Source organism: Pygocentrus nattereri, chromosome 20 (assembly GCF_015220715.1).
Source record: "Pygocentrus nattereri isolate fPygNat1 chromosome 20, fPygNat1.pri, whole genome shotgun sequence".
Classification (NCBI taxonomy): Eukaryota; Metazoa; Chordata; class Actinopteri; order Characiformes; family Serrasalmidae; genus Pygocentrus; species Pygocentrus nattereri.
This window is the reverse complement of record NC_051230.1, coordinates 15,795,150-15,818,621: the sequence shown is the minus strand read 5'-3', so window position 1 is coordinate 15,818,621 and position 23,472 is coordinate 15,795,150. Positions and strand designations below refer to the sequence as shown.

At 39.5% G+C, this 23,472-nt stretch overlaps 2 protein-coding genes across 2 annotated transcripts; one reads left to right on the top strand and one right to left on the bottom strand.

Annotated features, from left to right (window-relative positions):
• The first annotated feature begins 1,059 nt into the window (after window positions 1-1,059).
• On the top strand, window positions 1,060-11,261 carry coq2 (coenzyme Q2 4-hydroxybenzoate polyprenyltransferase). The gene is made up of 8 exons (XM_017695600.2): window positions 1,060-1,133; window positions 2,695-3,045; window positions 5,472-5,638; window positions 6,602-6,723; window positions 7,407-7,492; window positions 7,601-7,734; window positions 7,840-8,028; window positions 8,163-11,261. The coding sequence occupies exons 2-8, from the start codon at window positions 2,739-2,741 to the stop codon at window positions 8,322-8,324; spliced, it is 1,167 nt and encodes a 388-aa protein (XP_017551089.1). The 5' UTR covers window positions 1,060-1,133; window positions 2,695-2,738; the 3' UTR covers window positions 8,325-11,261.
• On the bottom strand, window positions 8,388-23,101 carry gldc (glycine dehydrogenase (decarboxylating)). Its single transcript, XM_017695599.2, has 25 exons — window positions 22,835-23,101; window positions 22,410-22,488; window positions 19,748-19,883; window positions 19,072-19,236; window positions 18,893-18,970; window positions 18,336-18,483; window positions 17,678-17,874; window positions 17,063-17,159; window positions 16,866-16,971; window positions 16,642-16,781; window positions 16,467-16,547; window positions 16,228-16,325; window positions 15,180-15,264; window positions 15,052-15,093; window positions 14,684-14,826; window positions 13,320-13,395; window positions 12,092-12,217; window positions 11,832-11,981; window positions 10,719-10,831; window positions 10,427-10,568; window positions 10,192-10,303; window positions 10,008-10,103; window positions 9,744-9,916; window positions 9,053-9,133; window positions 8,388-8,920 (listed from the first exon to the last, which is right to left on the bottom strand). The coding sequence occupies exons 1-25, from the start codon at window positions 23,099-23,101 to the stop codon at window positions 8,783-8,785; spliced, it is 3,069 nt and encodes a 1,022-aa protein (XP_017551088.1). The 3' UTR covers window positions 8,388-8,782.
• Window positions 23,102-23,472: the final 371 nt, after the last annotated feature.

Below are 23,472 nucleotides of genomic sequence, written 5' to 3'. Positions count from 1 at the left end.
AGCCTTAACGAGCTCTTCAGTAGAAAAGACTAAAACTAAACCTCAACTATATATGAACTCTTCAGTAGAAAAGACTAAAACTAAACCTGAACTCTATAGGAGCTCTTCAATAGAAAAAAATAAAACTAAACCTGAACTCTATAGGAGCTCTTCAATAGAAAAAAATAAAACTAAACCTGAACTCTATAGGAGCTCTTCAATAGAAAAAAATAAAACTAAACCTGAACTCTATAGGAGCTCTTCATTTTGGTCCTAAAACAACAAAGAAAACAACACACAACAATACATTAACTTTGGAAGTGGGCTTTACACATACAAGAAATTTCCAGATATGATAACATACATCAGTTGTTATTCATTTCAAAATCTTATTAAATCCAAACTCGTTCTTCCTGCAGACGGAGGTAGACAGATACCAATTTGAACTGGCCCCTCAGGCCATTAAGCCGTTGAATCTTGTGGCCAAAACTAAGAATTTCTGACAGAATTACAGAACAATAAACAGACACGCTTCCGTTTGAAAAATAGTCAAGTGGTGCTTTACAAAAAGGCCCATGTGTGAAATGTTGTGGCCAGGAGCGCTGAGCACAGTTTAAATCATTTATGATAGCTTCCATCTCCCACAAACTTTGGTTCATCCCAGTTTCTGAAGGCCAGACTGATTCTAAACGCTTCACAGCTAACAGGCATAACAAACCGAGGCCGAAGTGCGGACACACAGCATAACCTGTTAGATGTGCGAGGAATCCGTAAATATCTTTACAACTGTTCTCTAGTTTTCTGCGCGTGTATTTATAAAACATTTTTGTGTAACTTTTGCAAAAGACCACACGAGGTCGCTGAAAGCCAGACGAAGCGTTGGCACTGTGGAGCAATGAGATCAAATGTATCTGCAAATGACGGCAAAATAAAACGATTAGTAGATGGTGTAATAACACGTATTAAAAGCATATTTTAGAAGTATAAAAGTACATAATAAACCGAGAATATCTCCAATGTTTTAACATGTCGTCGTATTTTGCTCAGTCAGACGGAGCTCATGATCAATCCGGTGTTTCCGGGGGGACAATGAAAACTACAGCACACAAAACACCTCGGTGTGGAGCTGTGCGCGGCTTTGTTTTGAGGGCAGTGTAAGTACATCCTGAACGCTAAGCACTTGGTGAAGTCCTGTAAACACTGTCTACGTGTTATATGTTTAAACTTGATTTGATTCGCCTAAATTACGTACGCAGAGCGAATAAACACGGGCTAGTAAAGATTACTGTCGCTTTAGCTAGTAACGTAGCCAGGTTAGCTGGGCTGTCATTCAAAAGGCCCCCTACACCCTATGTAGTGCACGAAGTAGGTCATGAAATAACGGATTCTGCACACCTAATTGAGCATTATATGTCATATATGTCCTCATTTATATTGAACCAAATGTTGCACGACTCATTGTCATTAATATTTAACGACAGAGCACTGTTTCGGTGTGGAAGCCGTAGACCTGTGCAGTGCAGTATACAGGGAATAGGGAGCGATTGGAAATTCAGTCCTAGTCAGTGTATGGGAAGTATGGGAAAGTAGCTTAATGATGGTCTTTGTAAATGACCGGCATGTATTCATTTCTGACTCGCCTAGATTGCAACATTCAAGGATTTAGCTCTTATGGAAAAGATCTATAATCATACAACTGATTTCTACAGGATTCCTGTAAGGACTATAAGGCTTAACAAACACATCTTAAATATAGATTACTAAAAGAGTTATAGAAATTATAGATTTACTAAGTACTAAAAGAATATTAAATGGGGTGAAAATATCACAGATTGCTACTGAAGTATTGTACAGCACCATAGAAATCTTGTAATGTCTTGTTATTACTTATGGATGCACTGATATGGGAATTGTGGGCTGTTTTCCAATATTTTCCATGTATTTATGTACTGATGCCCATACCTAAACATTCAAAAAAAGTAGATATTGAGACTACTTCTACTTGGATTTACATGGCCTTCGTTTCTGTACAGTTAAAAATGCAGGAAAATGGATAAAATACAGAAATTTTAGCACAGCAGCTCAACATCATTTAAATGTTCTGTTCTTCCAGAGTACAATAAATTTGTCAACACTATTGGTTTAAAATATAGGTCAAATCAAAATGTGTTTTAAGCTGAGAATTTTTATTAAGCAATGAAATCTGTCTGTAGTGATGATTCCAATATATAATTGTTCATCCGTAGAATTACTATAGATCTGTTTCTTTGGTAAGAGATGCAGCTTTGTTGAAAAAGAGATTTACGAGTGTGGAAAAGTTTCACATGATGCAAAGGTTAGATACCAGTTTAAAGGTTCTTCCTAGAACCTGTATGTTACATGGAGGTTCTGTAAATTTTGATAAAGGTACCTCACTGGTTGGTTCTATAATGGTTCTTAAGTGCACAAAAAGTGGATCTTCTATAGCATTGCACAAGGAACACTTTCTTATACCATTTTAAGTGGGTCAAGTTTCAATTAGAAATATGATGGAGATTTTTGGTCATGACAGAGATCAATATGTAGTTTAAACATGGGTTTACACAGCAGCAGTCAAAGACACAATAGTATTCACTGAAGTTGCTGTTTCTATTGTTAATTATTGAGTGTGTAGAACGGTGATGATTTGCATGTAAATGAAGAAAAGCACAATGCCTGCATTGGTATCTTTTGCAGATGTTTCTGACATGTAGGTAGTTCTTGTTGTCACAACAGACAACATGATGTCCAGCAGACTGGTGACACTGCTGAATTCACATCCAATAAGGAGAATTTCACCACAGACCTGTTACTCCTGTCTGTCAAGTATCCAAAATGACAAGAAAGATCACACTGTGGCTGGGTTTCCATCAGGATTCTGTTTTTTCAAGAGAGACTTTTGGAAACTAAGAGTGGGGTCACTGACTGGCCATGAATGTGGACTTGCGAGTAAAAGGTCTTTCAGCCTCACGCCTGCCGGGATAGTAAATGCAGCCCCATCGTCTGTGCAGCCATACCTCCGGTTAATGAGATTGGACAAACCCATTGGTGAGTTGATAAAAAAAAACCTGATACCAGCCATGCTGTCATGTTCTTGTCTGTGATGTCACAAATCCAAACTTCTGTTCTTAGCATTTATAATAATACTAATAACAACAATAATCATAATAATAATGCTAAATTGGGCTGTCACTCTCTGTCCAATGTATTAATAATCGAGTAACTTGCTGATAATTTTGACAATGAATCAAATAATCTGTGTTTTTTTTTTTAACACCACACATTAAATATAGGCTTAACTGAACAGTAACATAGTACACTGAGCCTGTGTTAACTTAAAATACTTAAAATATCAAACAGTGTGGCAAAAAAATGCAATGCCTTTTCTTAATGCAGTACAGACCAGTAGGAGAATAAATGCTTTATCAGTTAATGCTTTTTAATTCATTTACTGCCAAATTCTGTGAAGTTTTAAGAAATCATTTGTTTTGCTTAGAACCAGTCATCATTTGTCACAGCTGTGTATATCATTATAGAGCGGCATTTACTATAAGAGTGCTCACTTTATGAGTACCACACTACATACTTAACACTACATAGGCTATTTTAGCGCTATTTAAACATGGATTCTGGATTTATTTAAAACTTGTAACATTAAGGTAGCATTCTTTGTATGTTTCAGTTTTTCAGTGAATCCTTCATTAAAGCCTAATTGAATATTATTGGAGTAGCCTGTTAGCCTGTTAGCTGTCTGCCCAGCTGTTCAGCCCAGACCTAGTCAAATTAAATCTTTTACTTCCCAACAGCAAACATATGACTTCATGTAGAAGAAACATGAAAGCTTCTTGTGTGCTAATATACTGTATTTCCAAAAGTATTCACTCGTCTGCCTCCACACACTTATGAACTTGTGACATCCCATTTTTAATCCATACGGTTTAAAAAGATGTCAGCCCTCTTTTGCAGCTATAACGGCTTCAACTCTTCTGGGAAGGCTTTCCAAAAGGTTTAGAAGTGTGTTTATGGGAATTTTTGACCATTCTTCCAGCAGCACATTTGTGAGGTCAGACACTGATGTTGGACGAGAAGGTCTGGCTCACAATCTCCACTCTAATTCATCCCAAAGGTGTTCTATCAGGTTGAGGTCAGGACTCTGTGCAGGCCAGTCAAGTTCTTCCACACCAAACTCACTAATCCACGTCTTTATGGACCTTGCTTTGTGCACCTGTGTGCAGTAAAGTTGGAACAGGAAGGGGCCGTCTCCAAACTGTTCCCAAAAAGTTGGGAGCATGAAATTGTCCAAAATCTCTTGGTCTGCTGAAGCATTGAGTTCCTTTCACTGGAACTAAGGGGCTGAGCCCAACTCCTGACAAAAAATACCACACCATAATCCCCCCTCCACCAAACTTTACACTTGGCACAATGCAGTCAGACAAGTGCCGTTCTCCTGGCAACCACACCCAGACTCGTCCATCAGATTGCCAGATGGAGACGCGTGACTTTTCACTCCAGAGAACACGTCGCCACTGCTCTAGAGTCCAGAGGCAGCGATTTACACCATTGCATTGGACGATTTGCATTGCCCTTGGTGATGTAAGGCTTGGATGCAGCTGCTTGGCCAAGGAAACCCATTCCATGAAGCTATGTATGCTGTTCTTGAGCTAATCTGAAGGTCACATTAAGTTTGGAGGTCTGTAGTGATTGACTCTGCAGAAAGTTGGCGACCTCTGTGCACTATGCACCTCAGCTTTCACAGATCCCGCTCGGTCATTTTACGTAGTCTACCACTTTGTGACTGAGTTGCTATCATTCCCAAACGCTTCCACTTGGTTATAATACCACTGACAGTTCACTGGAATATTTAGTAGTGAGGAAATTTCATGACTGGACTTGTTGTACAGGTGGCGTCCTATGACGCCATGCTGGAATTCACTGAGCTCCTGAGAACGACCCATTCTTTCACAAATGTTTGTAGAAGCAGTCTGCAGGCCTAGGGGCTTGGGTTTATACACCTGTGGCCATGGAAGTAATTGGAACACCTGAATTCAATTATTTGGATGGGTATGAATACTTTTGGAAATATAGTGTAGCTCCCCCTTGTGGAGAATCCACTGATTGTTGAATGGCCTGTTTATTATTTGAATGTCAAATTACTAAGCACTTTCATTGCGCATTTTAATTGCTTTTCCAAATGAAGTTATCTATTTTAATTGTGTAATCCTTAGTTGTAATCATCAATAATTTTAATAAAAATAGGATGTTTAAAAAGAAGTAGCTAAATTAACATACTGTATTTTAACTGCTTTTTAAGAACTAGTAATGGGACATGCTTGACAAACGTTAAAAGGTATATACAATACGTACCCTGTATAATATAACGTAGCTCCTCCTTCTACATCTAAGTGGCATTAATCACTCTCAAAAGCTACAGCTGACTCATGTTTTGTATGGGTTTGTGATGTTTGTGCTGGTAGGGACATGGCTGCTGTACCTGCCGTGTACGTGGAGTATTGGGCTGGCTGCGGACCCGGGTTGCCTCCCTGACCTGCGCATGCTTGCATTATTCGGCACTGGGGCTCTGCTGATGAGAGGAGCCGGCTGCACCATCAATGACATGTGGGACAAAGACTTTGACAAGAAGGTATCACTGCCATAACAAGGGATTCTCTCAATTTCCCTCCATTGTAAACAGAAAGCTGGTATCAATGAGTAAAAACTGGAGTATTGAGAAGGTCTGACAAACACTTCTGATATGGTTGTTGGAGAAATATTTCTCTGTGTCTGTCTGTGTGTCTGCCGGCCTCTCTCTCTCTTTCTTGCTCTGTGACTCACACAAAACTCACTGCTGACTAGGATTGCATGAATATCAGAATTCTGGTCAGATGCCAACATCTGATTTTTCATGCACAATCACAAGGTTAAACACCCCCTTTCAAACTGCATGTTTTGTATTTTCTAAGTGAAAGTAAGTTAATACATCCTCTACAAAGAACACTCTAAAATATGGACTTTTTATGTACATTTTAATACACAGTTTCTAGTAATTGTGCATTAACATGTGCAGAAGAGAGTTCTCTGTAGAGGATGTTTTCACTTTCAACAAATCATCAAAACACTTCTGCTTATGTGTGAACACAGGATTGGATTTTCTTAGAAAGTAGTTAACTAAAGGAAAAATTAGGCCTAATGATCTAATGTTCCTAACAAAAATCACCATTGCAGTACCCACCTCATTACATCGATACTCAATACTATTTGGATTAAAAAAAACAAAAACTGGCTGAACCAGTTCATGTCATGTGAACATGGGAACAGTTTACTGGAACTGTAACAAATCAACTTGCATTTAAGGCCTCTGGCAGCTTCACTTTATGACCTTATTTGACCCTCTTTACTTCAGTAGCCACTATTCATTGAAGGCTTAGAAAAGCTCAGGCTGTTGGGCATAATTTTTCTTACAAGTATCTCAAAATTTGCCTCTCTCTTGCAGTTCTTTTAAATAGCTTGAATACTAATGTGATTCTTTCAAAATAACATTTGGCTTTTATCATTCTGATGATGTAGGAGATAAAAAGTTTTCGTCTATAAACTCATTTCCCTGTAGGTGTCCCGGACAGCTATGCGGCCCATAGCTGCAGGTCAGATCTCTCGCTTCCAGGCTCTGGTTTTTTTGGGGGGTCAACTAAGTCTAGCACTGGGGGTTCTGCTCTGTCTCAACTATTACAGGTACTACACCTTTTGAAACATCTCTGATGGTGTATCTCTGTATATGAATTTTTAATTATCTTAATTTTCACTTATATGTATGGCTGAATCAAAATGTTTCAATACTGATACAAATACTAATACCTTTAATCCTGATTCTGAATGGCAGAATTTTTCAGTACTTGGTAGTACTGAAGTAATTTGGTCGATACCATAAAAGTGTTACATTTTGATTCCCAGCACTACATAATGTGTCACCGTTATAAATTAATCTAGTGGCTCCTAACCCAGATGCCAGTCTCATGAAGGAAAATCAACTTTGACAGGGTTCCTGACTAAGCTTCCACTTCAAAAACCCCATAGAATCTTGCTCTGATTGGTCCAGGAGCGGTTTGTGACCTGAAATCCTAATCTTAACCTGCCCTGGAGCAGGTTAGGCATACAACAGAGGTTCCCTTGGTGATGTAGTCCAGTAATCTAGGGTTAGATAGAATTTAGCTTATACGTACCTGGCTAAGCAACAAATCCTGCTTCGTGAGATGGTCCTGGTCCAGGAGTACTCTGCGGCTACACCACACCTGATCCAGATAATTAACAAACCCTTCCTGAGAAAAGGTGTATGTGTTAAAACAGGGAAACCACTAAAGTGTGCTGAAATAACCGAATTATATTGTAATATTTAAAAAATGACTTTCATTTTTTAGCATAGCTCTTGGTGCTGCTTCATTATCCCTGGTTGTCACCTACCCTCTAATGAAGAGAATAACATACTGGCCTCAGCTCGTCTTAGGTGTGTGCAACAAAACTTTCAGCAAAAATTAAAATCCACCATAAAAAAATTAAGCATATTTTTTATATTTAATGCACTCAAATGAAAGTGTCAACTTTTTTTTGTCAGGTCTTACCTTTAACTGGGGGGCTTTGCTTGGCTGGTCTGCTGTGATGGGATCTTGTGAGTGGTCCATCTGTCTACCACTGTATTTCTCAGGCATCATGTGGACATTGATATATGACACCATCTACGCCCATCAAGTACTACTTTAACATGTCATATTTGCTGTTTTATAATAGCATCTGTTTTGCATAGAAGCAATTTATAAGCTTATGTTGCTTTTTGTCATGTTCTCTGTTGAGCAGGACAAAGATGATGATATTAAGTTGGGCGTAAAGTCCACAGCCCTCAAATTCCAGGAGCAGACAAAACCATGGCTTAGTGCCTTTTCTGTGGCTATGCTGTCTGGACTGGTGCTAGCAGGGGCTAATGCTGACCAGACTCTTCCTTACTATGCAGCAGTGTCCACAGTGGCTGTTCATTTAGCACATCAGGTTAGTACTGATCTGTAATGCTGAATATCTGTTCTGCTTGCATTTTATTAGTCCTATGTCTTGAATAAGACAACAAATTGTAAACATTTTAAAAACCTGTGACTAATGAACGGTTTTAATGCGACAATCCATAGATCTATTCCTTGGAATTCAACAAGCCTGATGACTGCTGGAAGAAATTTGCCTCCAACCGTAACTTGGGACTTCTGTTATTTTTGGGAATAGTTGTTGGCAATTTGTGGAAGAAGAGAGACGACAGCCAGTATGAAACACCTTTAAACTCTATTCCTACATAAAACAATTTTTTTATTAGTCGGTTTAATTTTGGAATATTTTAATGAAGTTCTCACTCACAGATGTTACTTTAAAACATTTATTAAATTTCTTAAATAATTAGAAAAGGTTACATCTGAAAAATTTAAGGTCAACATTGAGAACTGTGCCAGTTAGTTATGTCTACATACAGTTGAAACAAAATCCATACATTGAACATTTCATACTTGGAAGGAACAAATAAAAAAACCAAACAAAACAAAACCTATACAATTTGATCACTAAATATGACAGGGTTCCCATACAAGTTGATCACTAAATATGAGCCAGATGCCGATTTTATTTTTTAGTAGCGCAACGGAGAGCTAAAGAACGGGAAGGAAACGATTTGATTTGTACAGTGATTGCAGGATGAGAAGTGAGGCACCAAGAGCATGGAGAGATGAATCATTTGGAAGAATGGCATGTTGCTTAGAGGTGGTCACGAGGAGGCTCGTTCTTCGTATGGAGATTCATAGACCTCCATGGGGGGACAGGTGCACACAAGATGCTGGTCACCATAGATATCATCAATCCTTGAAATCGTGGGCCAGAACTTGGTCTCAGGTCTCACAAAAGGCTAGAACAGTACAAAAATAACTCCACATAATCAGATTAACAATGTAAAATAGGGAAATAAGCATGAAGATTTCAGTTTTGTTCCACCTTGTGATTTCTATAGAAGATAAATCTAAAGGCCTAAGCCACATACCATGGGGAAAGCAGCATACTCCCTGGAGTAGGGTCTGTCCCAAGTGGATGAAGCAATGCATGCCAGAGAATGGGGAGCCATCTGTGTACAAAAATACAACGAAGTTGTTGCATTGAGCTCTCTATAACCAAAAGATACTTTGGTCATTACAAAAGCCAGTTACAACGATGCCCAAAAATGTGCTCAAAATGTGGTTTAGGATTATTTCTTACTGGCCAGTTAATCTATCCACACTTCACCTACAAGCATTGAACACTGACAAATTCCCATTCAACCTAATGAGAAATTGCAGTACATCTTTTTTCAATAACTAAATTTAGGGTGTATTTATTGTTTCAAGTTTTCAATTTGTGTACATGTATTGTTATATTGCAAGGGATCCATAAGGTGAATTTTGAATCGAGATAATGGCAGCAAATCTTATCATTTCCAACCTGCCAGGTTTAGATTAGCTACAGCAATGCATTGCTGTGTTTGGAAGTAAACCTCGTATCTTTACAGGAGAAGGACAAAAATGGAGATATGAGGTTTTCTTCCAACAGCAGCGATATATCTTAATAGCTTTACATTTTAAGCTGAAGACTTGATTATTTAATTTAAATCTTTTTCAAACTGAACAGTTGCCATGAAGGAATGCATTTTTGGTATCATGTAGTTGGTCAGTAGGCTCAGTTGCCCCTTAATTCCCTACCTTTAGTGGGTTAACCCTGGTGTCCATCCTGCCTTCTTCAATGTCTGCAATTTCCTGTCGAATGGCCACCAAGGCATCACAGAAACGATCCATCTCGCCCTTGTCCTCTGATTCTGTAGGCTCAATCATCAGAGTTCCAGCCACAGGCCACGACATGGTAGGGGCATGGAAGCCTAGTGAACGTTTCAGGAAATTTATTACAAAACTATCATTTACATCAGGATTAAACTGTTTGAGGAGTTCTCAGAAGGATGTCATCTGTACCATAATCCTGCAGTCTTTTGGCAATATCCACTGCCTCGATGTTTGCAGTCTTCTTGAATGGTCGAACATCCAAAATAAACTCATGAGCAACAAACCCTGTGAAGAAAGTTCTTGATTTTCAGTAAAACAACAAGATGTGACATGGGTTATGCAGCCATATTATTCAAATAACATCGTTACTTGCCTTTAGAGCCCCTAAACAGGATTTTGTAATGGCTTTCTAGTCTCTTGGCCATATAGTTTGCATTAAGGATGGCGACTTCTGTTGCATGCCTCAAGCCTTTTGAGCCCATCATCTAAATAATGTGGAGAGAAAGAAATAGGAAATGCATTTCATATGTAGCCCTGCAGTACTGATTCCGCATTGCATTCTGCAAACAAACTTTTTTCCCTAGCAATAACAGGTTTCACAAATCTACCTTTATATAGGCCCAAGAGATGGGCAAGATGGCACTGGAACCCCAGGGGGCAGCACTGATTGTGCCCAGAGAGCTAACTGTGTTGCTAGACTGCATGTTCACCACTGGGTGGCTTGGTAGAAACGGAGCAAGATGCTGCTTCCTGAAACAAAACAGTCCAATGTTATTGTCCAATTACACAAGCTCAAGTCACACTGAGCATAGACACTGAAATGTGTGAGTACAGCAAAAAGAGTGAAACAGCACCACAAATTGGAGAGGATTAATTGTGGAAGATGAAAGACAAATTTACACTCCAATGGGACCCATGCCTGGACCTCCACCACCATGAGGAATACAGAAGGTTTTGTGAAGGTTCAAGTGAGAAACATCTGAGCCATAATCTCCTGGCCGACACAATCCCACCTGGTGACAAGTTATGAACATAAACAGAGCTGTTAATGTCAATTTCTAAGGTAAACCCAGTAGATAAGCATGTTGTTGAGCACTAGTGATGCAATTAGGGGATATTTTGAAAGAGAAGGAAATGAAACGAGTCGTAAAAAGATTCCATCTTTCAAAGCATTTCCCATATAGTGACATCTGGTGGCCAAGCACAGCACTCAATACAAACCTGTCTGATGTGCAAAAAAAAATAGCTGCAAAACATTGATATTCAGTCTCCTTCTGAGATAATCAAAAAAGTAAAGTACTGATGGTTATTTAACTGAGGCAAGTGTGGAACCATTTAAATGATAGGGTTTTGTTTTTCATTGAACTAAATATGTCCATGATAAGACATTGTGCAGAGAACATGTATGTTTTTGTATTTTTAAATAAACTCATGAATATGTGAGGATGTTATTTATTGTGATTTTGTTTTGCAGTTTCAAATTATGAGATAAGTGCTTGTGGAACTGGGCTTGGGACTGCTTTTATTATTTTTTTAAATGAACAATGCAGTTAATCAGAAATTTAGTGAGAACATCTTTCCATTCAAGCCAGAATGACTGACCACGTGCTATTTAATGATTTTCAAAACACTGATAATCAAATGCAATTTGGTGTCTGTGTCCCCTGCTTTCCTTTGCATCATTTACAATGTCTGCGAGGGTGCTAACTGGGTCATGTCATGTTGACAACAGTCACAAATAGGATTTTCCGACTCTTGAATAGGTGTATTTTGAGTCAAAACATCCTGATCCCAGATCAGCAGCTTTTGCTTCTTATTGCATATACAAAAACACGGTAAATCATTTCTAAACAGTGTAGTGTAATGAAACCTTGTTCAGGCTAGTTGCGTAACTTGTATTTTGAGACTCCAAAGCAATCTACTGAAACAGTGTGCTTAAAATTAATCTAATCAGAGTTTAGTGTTTGACATCACTACTAAATAACACTGACTAAACTGCTCTGCTTATCTCACCTGTGCGTTCATGTTGGCCCCATCCAGATACACCTGTCCACCGTTCTGGTGAATGAGCTCACACACTTCACTGACATTTTCCTCAAACACACCATTTGTTGAGGGGTATGTGATCATTATGGCTGCCAAGTTTGCCTTGTGTTTGTCCACCTGGGTAAAACATTGAATACATTTAATACATTTTTATCCATTTCATAGTACAGCTCCAATATAACTGACCATGACCATATCAGACACTTAAATATCACAATGTACTGTACCATTGCCTTCAGGTGAACCACATCAATATTTCCGTCTTTGTCTACCTCTACCACCTGAACTTTCATGCCAGCCATCTGAGCACTGGCAGGGTTGGTACCATGAGCTGATTTAGGAATTAGACACACCTGGAATTCAAACAGGGACAGCAAGCCTGGTTACTTTCAGTGCTGTGTAGTCATAAAAAATTGCACAATTATATAGTACAGTAGGTTACAATAGGCCATGCTTGTCAGCACTACAAGAGAACCATAAAGAGTGTCCTGCTATGGTAATAGTTTCCTATGATCATAATGTTCACTAAAAATAGTAACATGCCAAAGTTAGTGATGACTGAAATTACCTTTCATACAATCCATACAGTTTTCAAAATCAAAGCAGCTATGGGTACATTTATATAACATACTGAATAACACTAACATGTCTTAAGATCCCTAATGCAATAAAACACAAAAAAACAATCTGTGTTATATACAGGGACACCACGGCACAAAAACAGTGTGTGTTTGGTAACAGTCTGTGAATGACTAAACCCAAACTGACGAGTCGATGTCAGTGAGGTCTCTGCTTTAACAAAATCACCAAATATGGAATCTTGCATTGAAGTGACATGTGCCAACTTTCTGAATCTGGTGGTTGTTTTCTCTCTCTTATTTGCTCAACCGTGGCAGTTTGGACCTTGACTGTTTCAGAAGCTCGACCAGCTATCTAAGATGTGCTTATTAGGGAGTTGTTAAAACAAAGGCCAGATTACAAAATGCTTGAACAACCTGAACAAGTGACCTTATCTTGGACATCTTGCGCTTTTTCCCCTGTGACTAACAATACCTGCATTTGCAATTGTTCAGCAGTTTGCCATCCTTTTCTACCACAAGCTAGTCCACTCATTTCACTTAGTGCAGTAGCTTTAAGTCCACTCTCAAATGCAGTATATGCTCTAGTTACAAATAAAATCTATTCCAAGTATCAGATGCCCTACAGTACAATTCTAATGAACCTACAGGTGAGACAGGTGAAACCACTCATTTGTTTGGCACTGGCCACAGAGTGGTTTGATTATGCTTATCTATTTTTTCATAGAATACAGGCAGACCTGGATAAATGCAACAATGCAATCTTCTGTAAGAGTTTATCTGGACTCCAGTTTCCTCCATCCAGTGTTCCTCTGTGTAATAATCAACTGGATCTTGTTTTTGATCAGTTTAAGCCACTCACAGTATAGATACTTACTGTTCTGTGTGACTCTCCTTTGGAATTCAGGTAGGCTTTGATGGCAGCCAGGCCAGCATATTCTCCCTGGGCACCACTGAAAGGCAAAGAGACCCAACATTCTGTTCAACACCAGTGACAACCTCTGCCTCAGTAGATCACAGTTCAAACATCACTTCACAAGGTCCTTCTCGAGGGCAATAGCTTACTTCAATGAGGGTAAAGTACAGCATGGCAAAGCTATCTTGCGTGTTAAATAACCAAATGACAGACATCTACAGGCAATTGTGTGTCAGGATTATCTTTACTGTTTCAAATATCAACATCCATTAAGATATCTGTACAGGAAGAACAAGTGTTCCATTGACCATTTCAAACATCAACATAGCTAATAAGAAAAACAATTGATGGTGCCAAGAATATCAAGGTAAAAAAAAAAAAAAAAAAAAAAAAAAAAAAAAAAAAACTAATGTATATAATAGGGTGGTCATCAGAATGACCTTGTATTTCTGAGACTAATTCTATTGGCTACAGCAAATTATAATGTTTGATACTAATACTGGGCCGTCACAATAACCTGATTAAAAATGGATTACAGCTGCACAACAATTACATTACATTCAAGTAATATTAACAGGTAAGGTGTGAACTAATATATATATATATATATATATATATATAAAAAGGTCGGCTATACTGTTGCTGCAATATGGAGTTCATTGAACTTTTACTAAATAAGATGTAGGTTTTTGCTCATAACTTGTAGCTCGTCTTACTGTTAACTCTTTGAACTTTTACTAAATGAACTCGATTTTACCAACTTTAAAACATCAAAGTTTTCAGTGTATAACAACATTTGTCATACACTGAAAACTTTGATGTTTTAAAGTTGGTAAAATCGAGTTCATTGAACTTTTACTAAAAGAGTTAACAGTAAGACGAGCTACAAGTATCAAGACATTTTCATACCTTGAATGAAATATTGATGTCAATCAAAAATCATATGACAACCAGTCTGTTGAATGTATTATTACCTGTATGTTAAATTGAGAGGCTCAAATTGAGAAAAAATAAATCACAAAGACCTACAATTCATAAGCAACTTGATTACAGATGTGTGCATAGCATAAGCTCCTCCCCCTTACCACTCAATTTACTCTGATACAATGCATCCAGAAGCCTAGTTCTGAATGCCAGTGATTTCCACAGAACATGGCAAAAGGGAGGGGAAGAAACTCAAGAATGCATTGTGTTAGTTTTGCATTTCAATACTCCGGCTTTTTTTTGGACAGTATATTAAAATCACGCCCTTAGTAACAGCCCAATATTAACATGACAATGTGAGGTACTTTATTTCAAGGAATAGTAGCGGATGTAGTGCTTGCCTATTTGGTTGGAAGGAGATCTTGTCATATCCTGTGATCTCGCAAAGATCTTTCTCCAGCTGGCGGAAGAGCTGTTGGTAACCCTCAGCCTGGTCCAGCGGCACAAAAGGGTGGATATTAGCAAATTCCTGCCAGGTGATGGGCTGGAAACAAGTGAGAAGAGCATACACATCATGACTGAATGAGGATCAATAAAAGAGCAAAGAAAGCCAAAACTGACTGGCCTTTTAAAGAAGCAATGAGGGGTGGGGCTACACGTTCTAAATCATGTAGGGCATAGACAGCATGTTTTCTTATAGTTGCCCCAAAGATAACCCGGACAACAAACACCTTCCAGGATTTTGTAAGTCAGAAAAATGATGACTCACCATGAGTTCTGAGGAGCTGTTCAGCTTCATAGTGCAGGATCCCTGCATTTAAGCACAGTTTTAATGTGATGTTTACAAAGAGGCAATGACATGTAACCTTAAGTAATGCTGGTCTATTAACAACTTACCAAAGGAATCATACTGTGCACAAGTGAAATGTCTTTATTCTCCAGTCTTTTCATGTATCGCACAATGTTGGTCTCCGAGTGATAGCTGTAAGTGCAAAGCATAAGCTAAAAAAACTTGTACAATAACTTCACTTTATGCTAACAGTAATCTGAACAGAACAAAATGAAATCTGATACAGAAGAACTGAAACAGACTGTTCTCCAGACAGTATTAAATGACACTCTTATCATGATTGAATGCGAATTAAACCATTAGCACAGTTCATCCACTCATATAACTGCAATTTCATTGTGTTGTAACCATCATTTCATAAGCATAATCAAGTACAGGGTGAGTCAAGTCACAGGACACCGTTTTATTTTATTTTATTTTATTGTCGACTTTTATCTCGCGGTCATCTCAAACAAATTGTGTATGCTGATAAATTCTGCAACAAGCACCACCTTCAGCACCACATCATGGAGGCTTGTAACAGCATAAAAAATAAAACGGTGTACTGTGACTTCTGACTCGCCCTGTATTTCCAGTTTCAAAGATCACTGCATTTTGTCCAGTCCCAGAAGTTCACTGAATGACAGTGTTCATTTATGGCCTAAGCTGCAGAAGGCTAAGGCTTCCCTACTTCACAGCCAGATAACTGATTATTTTGACAAATCTTTTCTCCTCGTTTTTAAAGGCCAAACAATAACTGAACAGTAAAAAGTCCTGCAGTATATTATTGTTCAAAGATTCCAAAATACTTAACTAAAGAAAGATAAAAAAAAGTGCCTGAGTAACACCACTATTCATCCTGCTGGTGCAAGTTTCCTCTGTCTCTGTGATGCTCATGAAATCAGTCTGACTGATAATTGCTCCCCCTTGTTGAGAATCCTTAGCCTGCCAAACATGGCTTTATTCTGACCTGCAGATACACTTTATTAAATCAAACTGCAATCTAATCAATAAGCCCACATTGTCAAGAATGTTTTTTTTTAACCGAGTGATATAATTTAATTGATTACTCATGAAAGCCCTAATGACAACTTTCCTAAAGACATCATAGCATACCTGTTAAACACTGGGTGGGTGAGGAATTTGCTGGTCCTCTTGAAAGGACTTGCTAGCAGACCTTTTGTTCTCTCATTCATTTTCTCAGCAATGAGCTCCTAAAAAAAGGGCAGTTCCAGAGGCATTAAACAGCAGAGTGAGCAGTGATTTAAACTATTGTTTACTGTGTGATCAATCTCATAGTATGCTAATTAGCGGTAATGGTTTCCTTTCTCAGATTAGACTTTGCACACACGTACAGCAGAGGATTCGCATCCGAAGATCCAGAGCAAGTCATCCAAGTCTCTTTCTGTAACCGTCTCATCCAAAGACACACCAAGCTGAAATCACATATTTCAGTGCTTATAAAGAGGCTTATCTGTCATTCAAAGATTCAAATGTTTACAAACTTAAAGCAAATGTGTGACATCTTACCACTCCTTCACTGTAGACTCGCAAATTAACCTGACGCTGTACGGCCTTCTCTAGTATGTCCTTGGCAGCCACACCACAGTGAATCTTCAGTGTGTCAAAAAAGGTTTCATGCTGGAGCTTGTGTCCAGCTCTAATAAGCCCTGTCATGGCAGGAAATAAGACATGCTAGTGCTTGTTAGACGATGAACAAAATGCCTAATAAATTATAGTGTGAAAGCACATGCCTTCAGCAAGAATCAGGGTTGCATTATGTGTCCTCTCAGCAATGTGCCTCAGGCCTTGTGGGCCATGGTACAGGGCGTACATAGCTGCCATGTTCGCCAAAAGAGCCTAAAAGGGAAGAGATGTTAAAAAAGGTGAGTCACCAACGAACAACTTGACATGCAGAATCATGCGATTCTCTTTGAGGATACTCCGGCACCTGAGCAGTGCAGATGTTGCTCGTGGCTTTGTCTCGCCGGATGTGCTGCTCTCTAGTCTGAAGCGCGAGACGATACACCTCTTTACCAGCAGCATCCCTGTAAAAGAGGGAGAAAGGGCTGTGTGAATTTTAAGATACTACAAAAGGAAATAAAGCCTCCACACAGTCAGGAAAAAAAAGGCACATTTTGCATTCATTAAGGTTTTACATTTACATTTTACATTCATTACCCCTAAAGGTGCGACAGGTATTTTAAGGTCCAGCTGTGTAAGTTTTTCCCCCTAGGGAAATGGCAAATATTTGTACCTTTTCATGACTTAAAAAAGGTACAAATATTCCATTTTAAAACAGAGCAATGAGTTAAAATACCTACAGACAAGACAGAGTGCTTGGAGCCACTACAACTTTACAAGTGTAAGTTCAATGAAAGGTGGTACAATGTTTTTTAACTCAAGGTACTGAAAATGTACCCTTTAGCATGCCAGCACCCCCCCGCGACTGTTTAGAACCCCTTTTTCTGAGTGTGCAGGCAAAAATACTTCAGGCTTTGTTTATTTTTATTTAAATGAAAGAAACACATAACAAACCAATGCCAAAAATCTAATGGAAGCTTACCTAGTAACTCCAACCATCCTTCCTGGCATCATCCTAACCAGATTTTCTTTGACTGAGAAAAAAGCAGCATGAGGTCCGCCATAACACATAGGCACTCCGAAACGCTGGGAGCTGCCCAAAGCAACATCCACTCCAAACTCACCAGGTGGACGCAAGACACACAGGGCCAGCAAATCAGTAGCACAGCAAGCCAATGCCTTTAATCAAAATTCAACATAAAGAAAATGCTTAGTGGTTTTAAAGGATCATATTATACCATTCATTGTATGTGTATGGGTAAATGTGATGAAATAAGTTGACATGTCTGCCTATTAAGTCCAGTGTTTTCACAATGGATATGTGGTACATAAACTCATGAATATTACATTGGACATCGGTTTAACAAAAATACAAAAAAAATATTAATTTGGAGCCTTTAAAGGAAGTTAAAACTGAAAGCTAAAAGCAGTGATTACAAAATGACGTCCTCACAACAAATAAGTGACAACACCCTTCTTTTGGAATAAGACGGACAGATGAAGCAACTCCCTGTGCCATAACATTTTGAATACAAGTACAAAAAGAATCAGTGTTCTTTTAGGCACATGTAGAAAAGTTAAACAATTTACAAAAAAAAAGTATTGAACTTGCCAGCAGTTTAAGTCACATTAGTACCTACCCCACCCTTGTGGGCCCGATCCACAAGTGCCGAGAAGTCCTCCACTCTTCCTTCAGTATCAGGGTACTGGAAGAGCACTCCACTAACATCTTTTCCACTAAAGTCCATCTCATGAGGCAATTTCAGCACAGCCTTCACCCCAATATAGCTAAAAATATACATATTTGTCAGAACTCAATATAGACAGATGTATACATGTAGTGCTTCCAGACATTGGAAAATATCATGAAACTGAATTTTCTCAAATATATGATGGTATCAGATGAGGTTAAGGACCACACACCTCCTGAGTATTAGAATCTTAGGGTAAAAGAATGACCCACAAACTGGACAGAGCTTCTTTTGATTGGACTGTTTTTCCCTCTTAATATTACACCATAGGGAACTTTACACTGTATTGTACATGTTAGCTATAGGAACTTCATTTACTCATTATTTTACCTGGTCAAGTCGATTTGACTCATCAAGCTGGTTTTTGATATCACCTAGCTTTACATATATTATGTGCATAATCCACTGTCCACTGTTAATAATAAAGCTAATTCAAAGTGACATACTTTGCTCTGGTCTGCACCACTGCAATGGTCTGTGGATGACAACGAGGATCAATGTAGAATGTTCTTCTCTTGTTCTGCCTGAGGACATGAAGCAGTCAAATCAGCCACAAAGGCAAGAATCACCACAGTTCACCAAACGATCAAACACTTTCCATCGTCTTGTTAACTGGTGTGCTAACCTGTGACAAAGCTGCATGGCCTCAGCAGCTGCAGTGCCTTCATCCAGAAGCGAAGCGTTGGCCACTGCCATACCAGTGATGTCACACACCATGGTCTGGTAGTTAAGTAGGCTCTCCAAACGACCCTGCGCGACCTCAGGCTGGTAGGGAGTGTACTGTGTTACCCTGTGAAAGGACAGGGCAACTCAAGCCTGTTTATAACTCACCTAAGGACCTAATTAGTAAAACAAATGACTTTCACTTGCATGCAGTTAGAAAAATACTTTCTCCCACAAATTGATCATAAGATCAGATTAAGAATTGCTGGGACAAGATCTAAACTTGGGTTCTTATTTAAGTCACAAGATTTAAATGGTGCTTGGCATGCTATTCTTAAATACACAAACTGCTCCAAATGTTGCTCAATAATGGCATCTAGTAAAATTAAATCTTGTATTGAGCAGCTTTTATAAAAACCATTTGAAAAGCTTACTTTAACAAGTTTGCCGTAACAATAATGTTTTCGTCATTGCATGGTTCTGAACTTTGTAGCCAATTTCCTACATCCAGATTAAGCCTAAAAATTTATTATGGGTGATTCACCAGTGGCATTGCAATTTTGTCCAAGACTAGGCTTAATCCATGTTTGGAAAATCATCCCACAACATAAAATCAGGAAAAAAAAAATTCCACACACCATCCGGAATTTTCCAGAAGATTTCTCTGTATGACTGGGGGCACAGAGCAGTCATAATAGCCCATTCCAATGTAGGACCTCCACAGCTTGTTCTTGGAGGCAATCTTTTGGAGTGACTCGAGAATTTCATTCTCACCTGTGAAGAATGAGTACAGAAAGTGTGACATTTCAGAAAAAAATTGTTTAAATAAAAAAAGAAAAGAAAAAAAAGAAGACATTTCTCTCTCAACTAAGAGCTGCCAAGCTGGATATACCAGTTCTTTTGACAGAACCACAATCACACAAGGGGTGATTGGGAGGCTTCACGATTTATTGAAGACGACCCATTTCTCCTCACGTGTTCCCAGTGCAGCCACAATTTACTGTCAATCTAATTCAAACTGACACACAAGAAAAAGGATGAATGAGGCCTTTGCAATAGACCTCCTTTCATGCCAGAAAAACCCTGTAGTGCTGCAACCTAAAATTGAAAGCAGATACTCCTTTATTTAGTTAACCAAGTGACTGGCATTGTGACTCAAATCTGGTTAGGAAACTTGGTTCTTGCTAGACTCATTTGAATAATTATGCAGGGCTACGATCACCAGTAAAGCTTAGGTTCACACTCACACATGTCCCAAGGGGTAGGGAAAATGTTTGATATTTATTATTATTGTGTTAAATTGTCATATTGCATCACAACATGCTTTTGTCAGTATATTCGATGCCATCAGTACTTAAAGAACAGTGACCAATTGTGTATTTTATTCTGAACAGTACATAAGTAAGGTGCAGTATGTGGAAAATTTAAATAAACACTGTATTCATAATTTTTTATTTTTAAATGCGCCACAACTGTTTATTTTTGCATGTTTAAATCTATTGATCATCAAAAAAACTAAATATTGTTTAAAGCACTAAAGTGTATCTGAAAACATCAAGTATAGTGAGTATTTTGCTACTTGCACCTTCAAATTTTAATATTTACAAAGCCACAATTCAATTTACCAGACACTACATGATTTTAATCAATCAAAAAGTCACACATGCAAGTGCAAGGGTGGTTAACAAACTACTCAAGTAAATAGAGGATGATGGGCACATATGGGCCATTTCCTGATGGCTAAGTACCTAGTTTAATTCCAGTTGCTCAGGCACACTGGAGTCCGTGCATACCGAGACACAGGAATTCCCCAGGCATTGTGCTGCAGCTTAGTAACACAGCAACTCGGCAGGGCAAAGACAACCCAGTAGCGCTGACTGAGGTAGCCGCATTAAAAACAACCATGCTGTAATATCTCCAAGAATGCTTCCTTCTTAAGCCTGGATTGACTCATCTATTGTCATGTTCCATCTTACTGTAAGTGAGCATTATATGGTGATGTATTTTTAATTTACAGGGTTTATATCTCATTTTACCATACGAAATTTCTCCCACTGAATCACTGGAAGATTTACGCTGTCAGATATCTAACAAGGGAAGGAGTAACTTGGGACGAATGCATTCTGCTTTACATGACAATCGGCTAAATCAGTGCAAGTGTTTCACGGCTAACCTCTTAAATCACTCCAAGTGCAAAAGCACTTTTGTGCATGTGGGGATGGGAGGGTGCTACATCTATTGTTGAGAAACGAATCCCTCGCTGGATTTGCAAAACCAAGCTCTAGGCAGCTGAACCAGCAAAATCCAGTATGGCCCCCCATCGAGTTTCTTCAGCATGGCTTGACTCATTACCGAAGCAGACAGGGGCAGTCGCAACTGACATCAGAGCAGCGCATCAGACCTTCATGATTATCTGGAGTGAGGTGCTTTTATACATTTGAAACATTCTTCTTCATGTCATCCGTTCAGATATCAGACAATCGATTAGTTTTTTTTCTCCAATTTTAATTCAGTTTGTACCTGCATTATAAAAAAATGCACCACATATTGTATTTTTTTTTTTTTTGCATATTTTCATCATGAACACTAACCTCTCCAGTACAAGCAAACCTGCTCAAAAGAAAAGCTCATTTAATGCATTTCCAGTCGGAATTAAAAGGTTAAACCATCCTTAACCTGCCACAAAACATTTTCCTGATAAAGAGACTTCTCTGCACGATTCTGCTTCCCACGACATGCAGTTTAACATTAAATGTGCATTCGTTATGCAGAAAGAGAAGAAAATGGTCCATGCGGTGCACAAGGCGTGATGTAATGGCAACGCCAACCAGATCAAACTGGCCGTGTGACGGGAGCTCAATGCTGAACTTTACACTCTACTGCTCGCCTGTTGGTATGAGCCGAGGGCAAAAACAACTCCAAATATGTTCAAAGGAAGACTTTTCAAGGAGGAAAAAAAAGCCCCTTCACTCCACTAAAGGTCTATTGGCACACAATGAGCGTGCAACCCACATTCCGCCTCTTTTGTTCCCAGTCGTGCTCTGTCAGAAAAATACTGAGCTTCTGACCGGGTACTAACATAATTCAGCCGGAATACGACAGCGGGGGCTGAAAACGCTGCTTTATCGTCGAAAAGTAGTCTCTGCGTGGACTATTTTGAAAGAACATCCTTTCAAAAAGCGCAATATCTGCCTCAAAAGTAGCTCGACTGGTACGTGGTGAGGCAATTTGGATTAGCGACGAAATCACATCAACAGACAACACGTGTTTTCTCTCTCTCTCAAAGTGTCAAGAACTTACACACTGGGTCGTCCATTTTCAGACTCCTTTGCAGACGAATTGATGAAGGAATCGTGTTTTCTATGAGCTCCGAAACGGACTGAAAGAAAAAAAAATTAAGACATAAAACACCAAAAGCACACGTTACACCTGTTTATTTAACGGGATTGAAGTCAACTCCCTATTCCAAATTTTCCGTTCCACCTTAAACGGCGCAGCGGATACGTTCTGGCACTTAAAAGCGTCAAAATCCAGGCGCGGCGCCGTTTAAGGTGGAACGGAAAATTGAAATAAGGAGCTAACCTCAGCTTAGATTTCTTGTTCATGTAAAAATAAAAGTTTAAATCAAATAAACGGCGTGTGACGGAGTCCTGCTCTCTGAGGAGAGCGGTCATCGGTAGTTAGGTAGTTACTGGTAGTCTTGTAGTGTTATCCCCTCATCTCACCCCGAGGCCGAGCGTGTTGAGCATCTCTCTCTTCTCTTTATCACCGGGTCCAATGTGTCTCTCCGCGAAGTCGTCGTGTCTCGGCAGGATCCGCTCAATCTTCCGGGACCCCGCAGCCGCGGTGGTCCTGAGTCCGCGGACGGTGTTAACATTAACGGACGCGTTCGTGAACGCCTGTCTGCCGCTGAGCTTCTCACACACGCGGCGTCTCTCGCGGGCGCTCACGGTCCTCGTGACGACGCGCCACGCTCTCGCGCAGCTCTGCATGCTGGAGGAGGGTCGAGACGCGGACGAAAGAGCGAGGAGGAAAAGACACGAGCCGGCGGGGAAAACTACAGCAACTCCGCGATGCTGCCGAGCGCCGCTCCAGCAAACTCCTTAAAAGTGTCCAGCACCTACGCCTCAGCGGGGGGCGGGCCGAGCGGCCAATCTCTGAGCGCGAGCACTGTGACGCCGTCTCCAACTTTTCTCACGTGCCAGTTTTTTTTTTTTTTATGAGAGAACCCCTAGAGTTCCTCTGAGGATCCACCCCCCACCTTCACTCCAACTTCACCCCACCGTCACTTCACCGTCACTCCACCGTCGCGCAGGGATGGAACGTTCTGGGCTCCTCTGTGTTCCATTTGGATTCAGGGTGC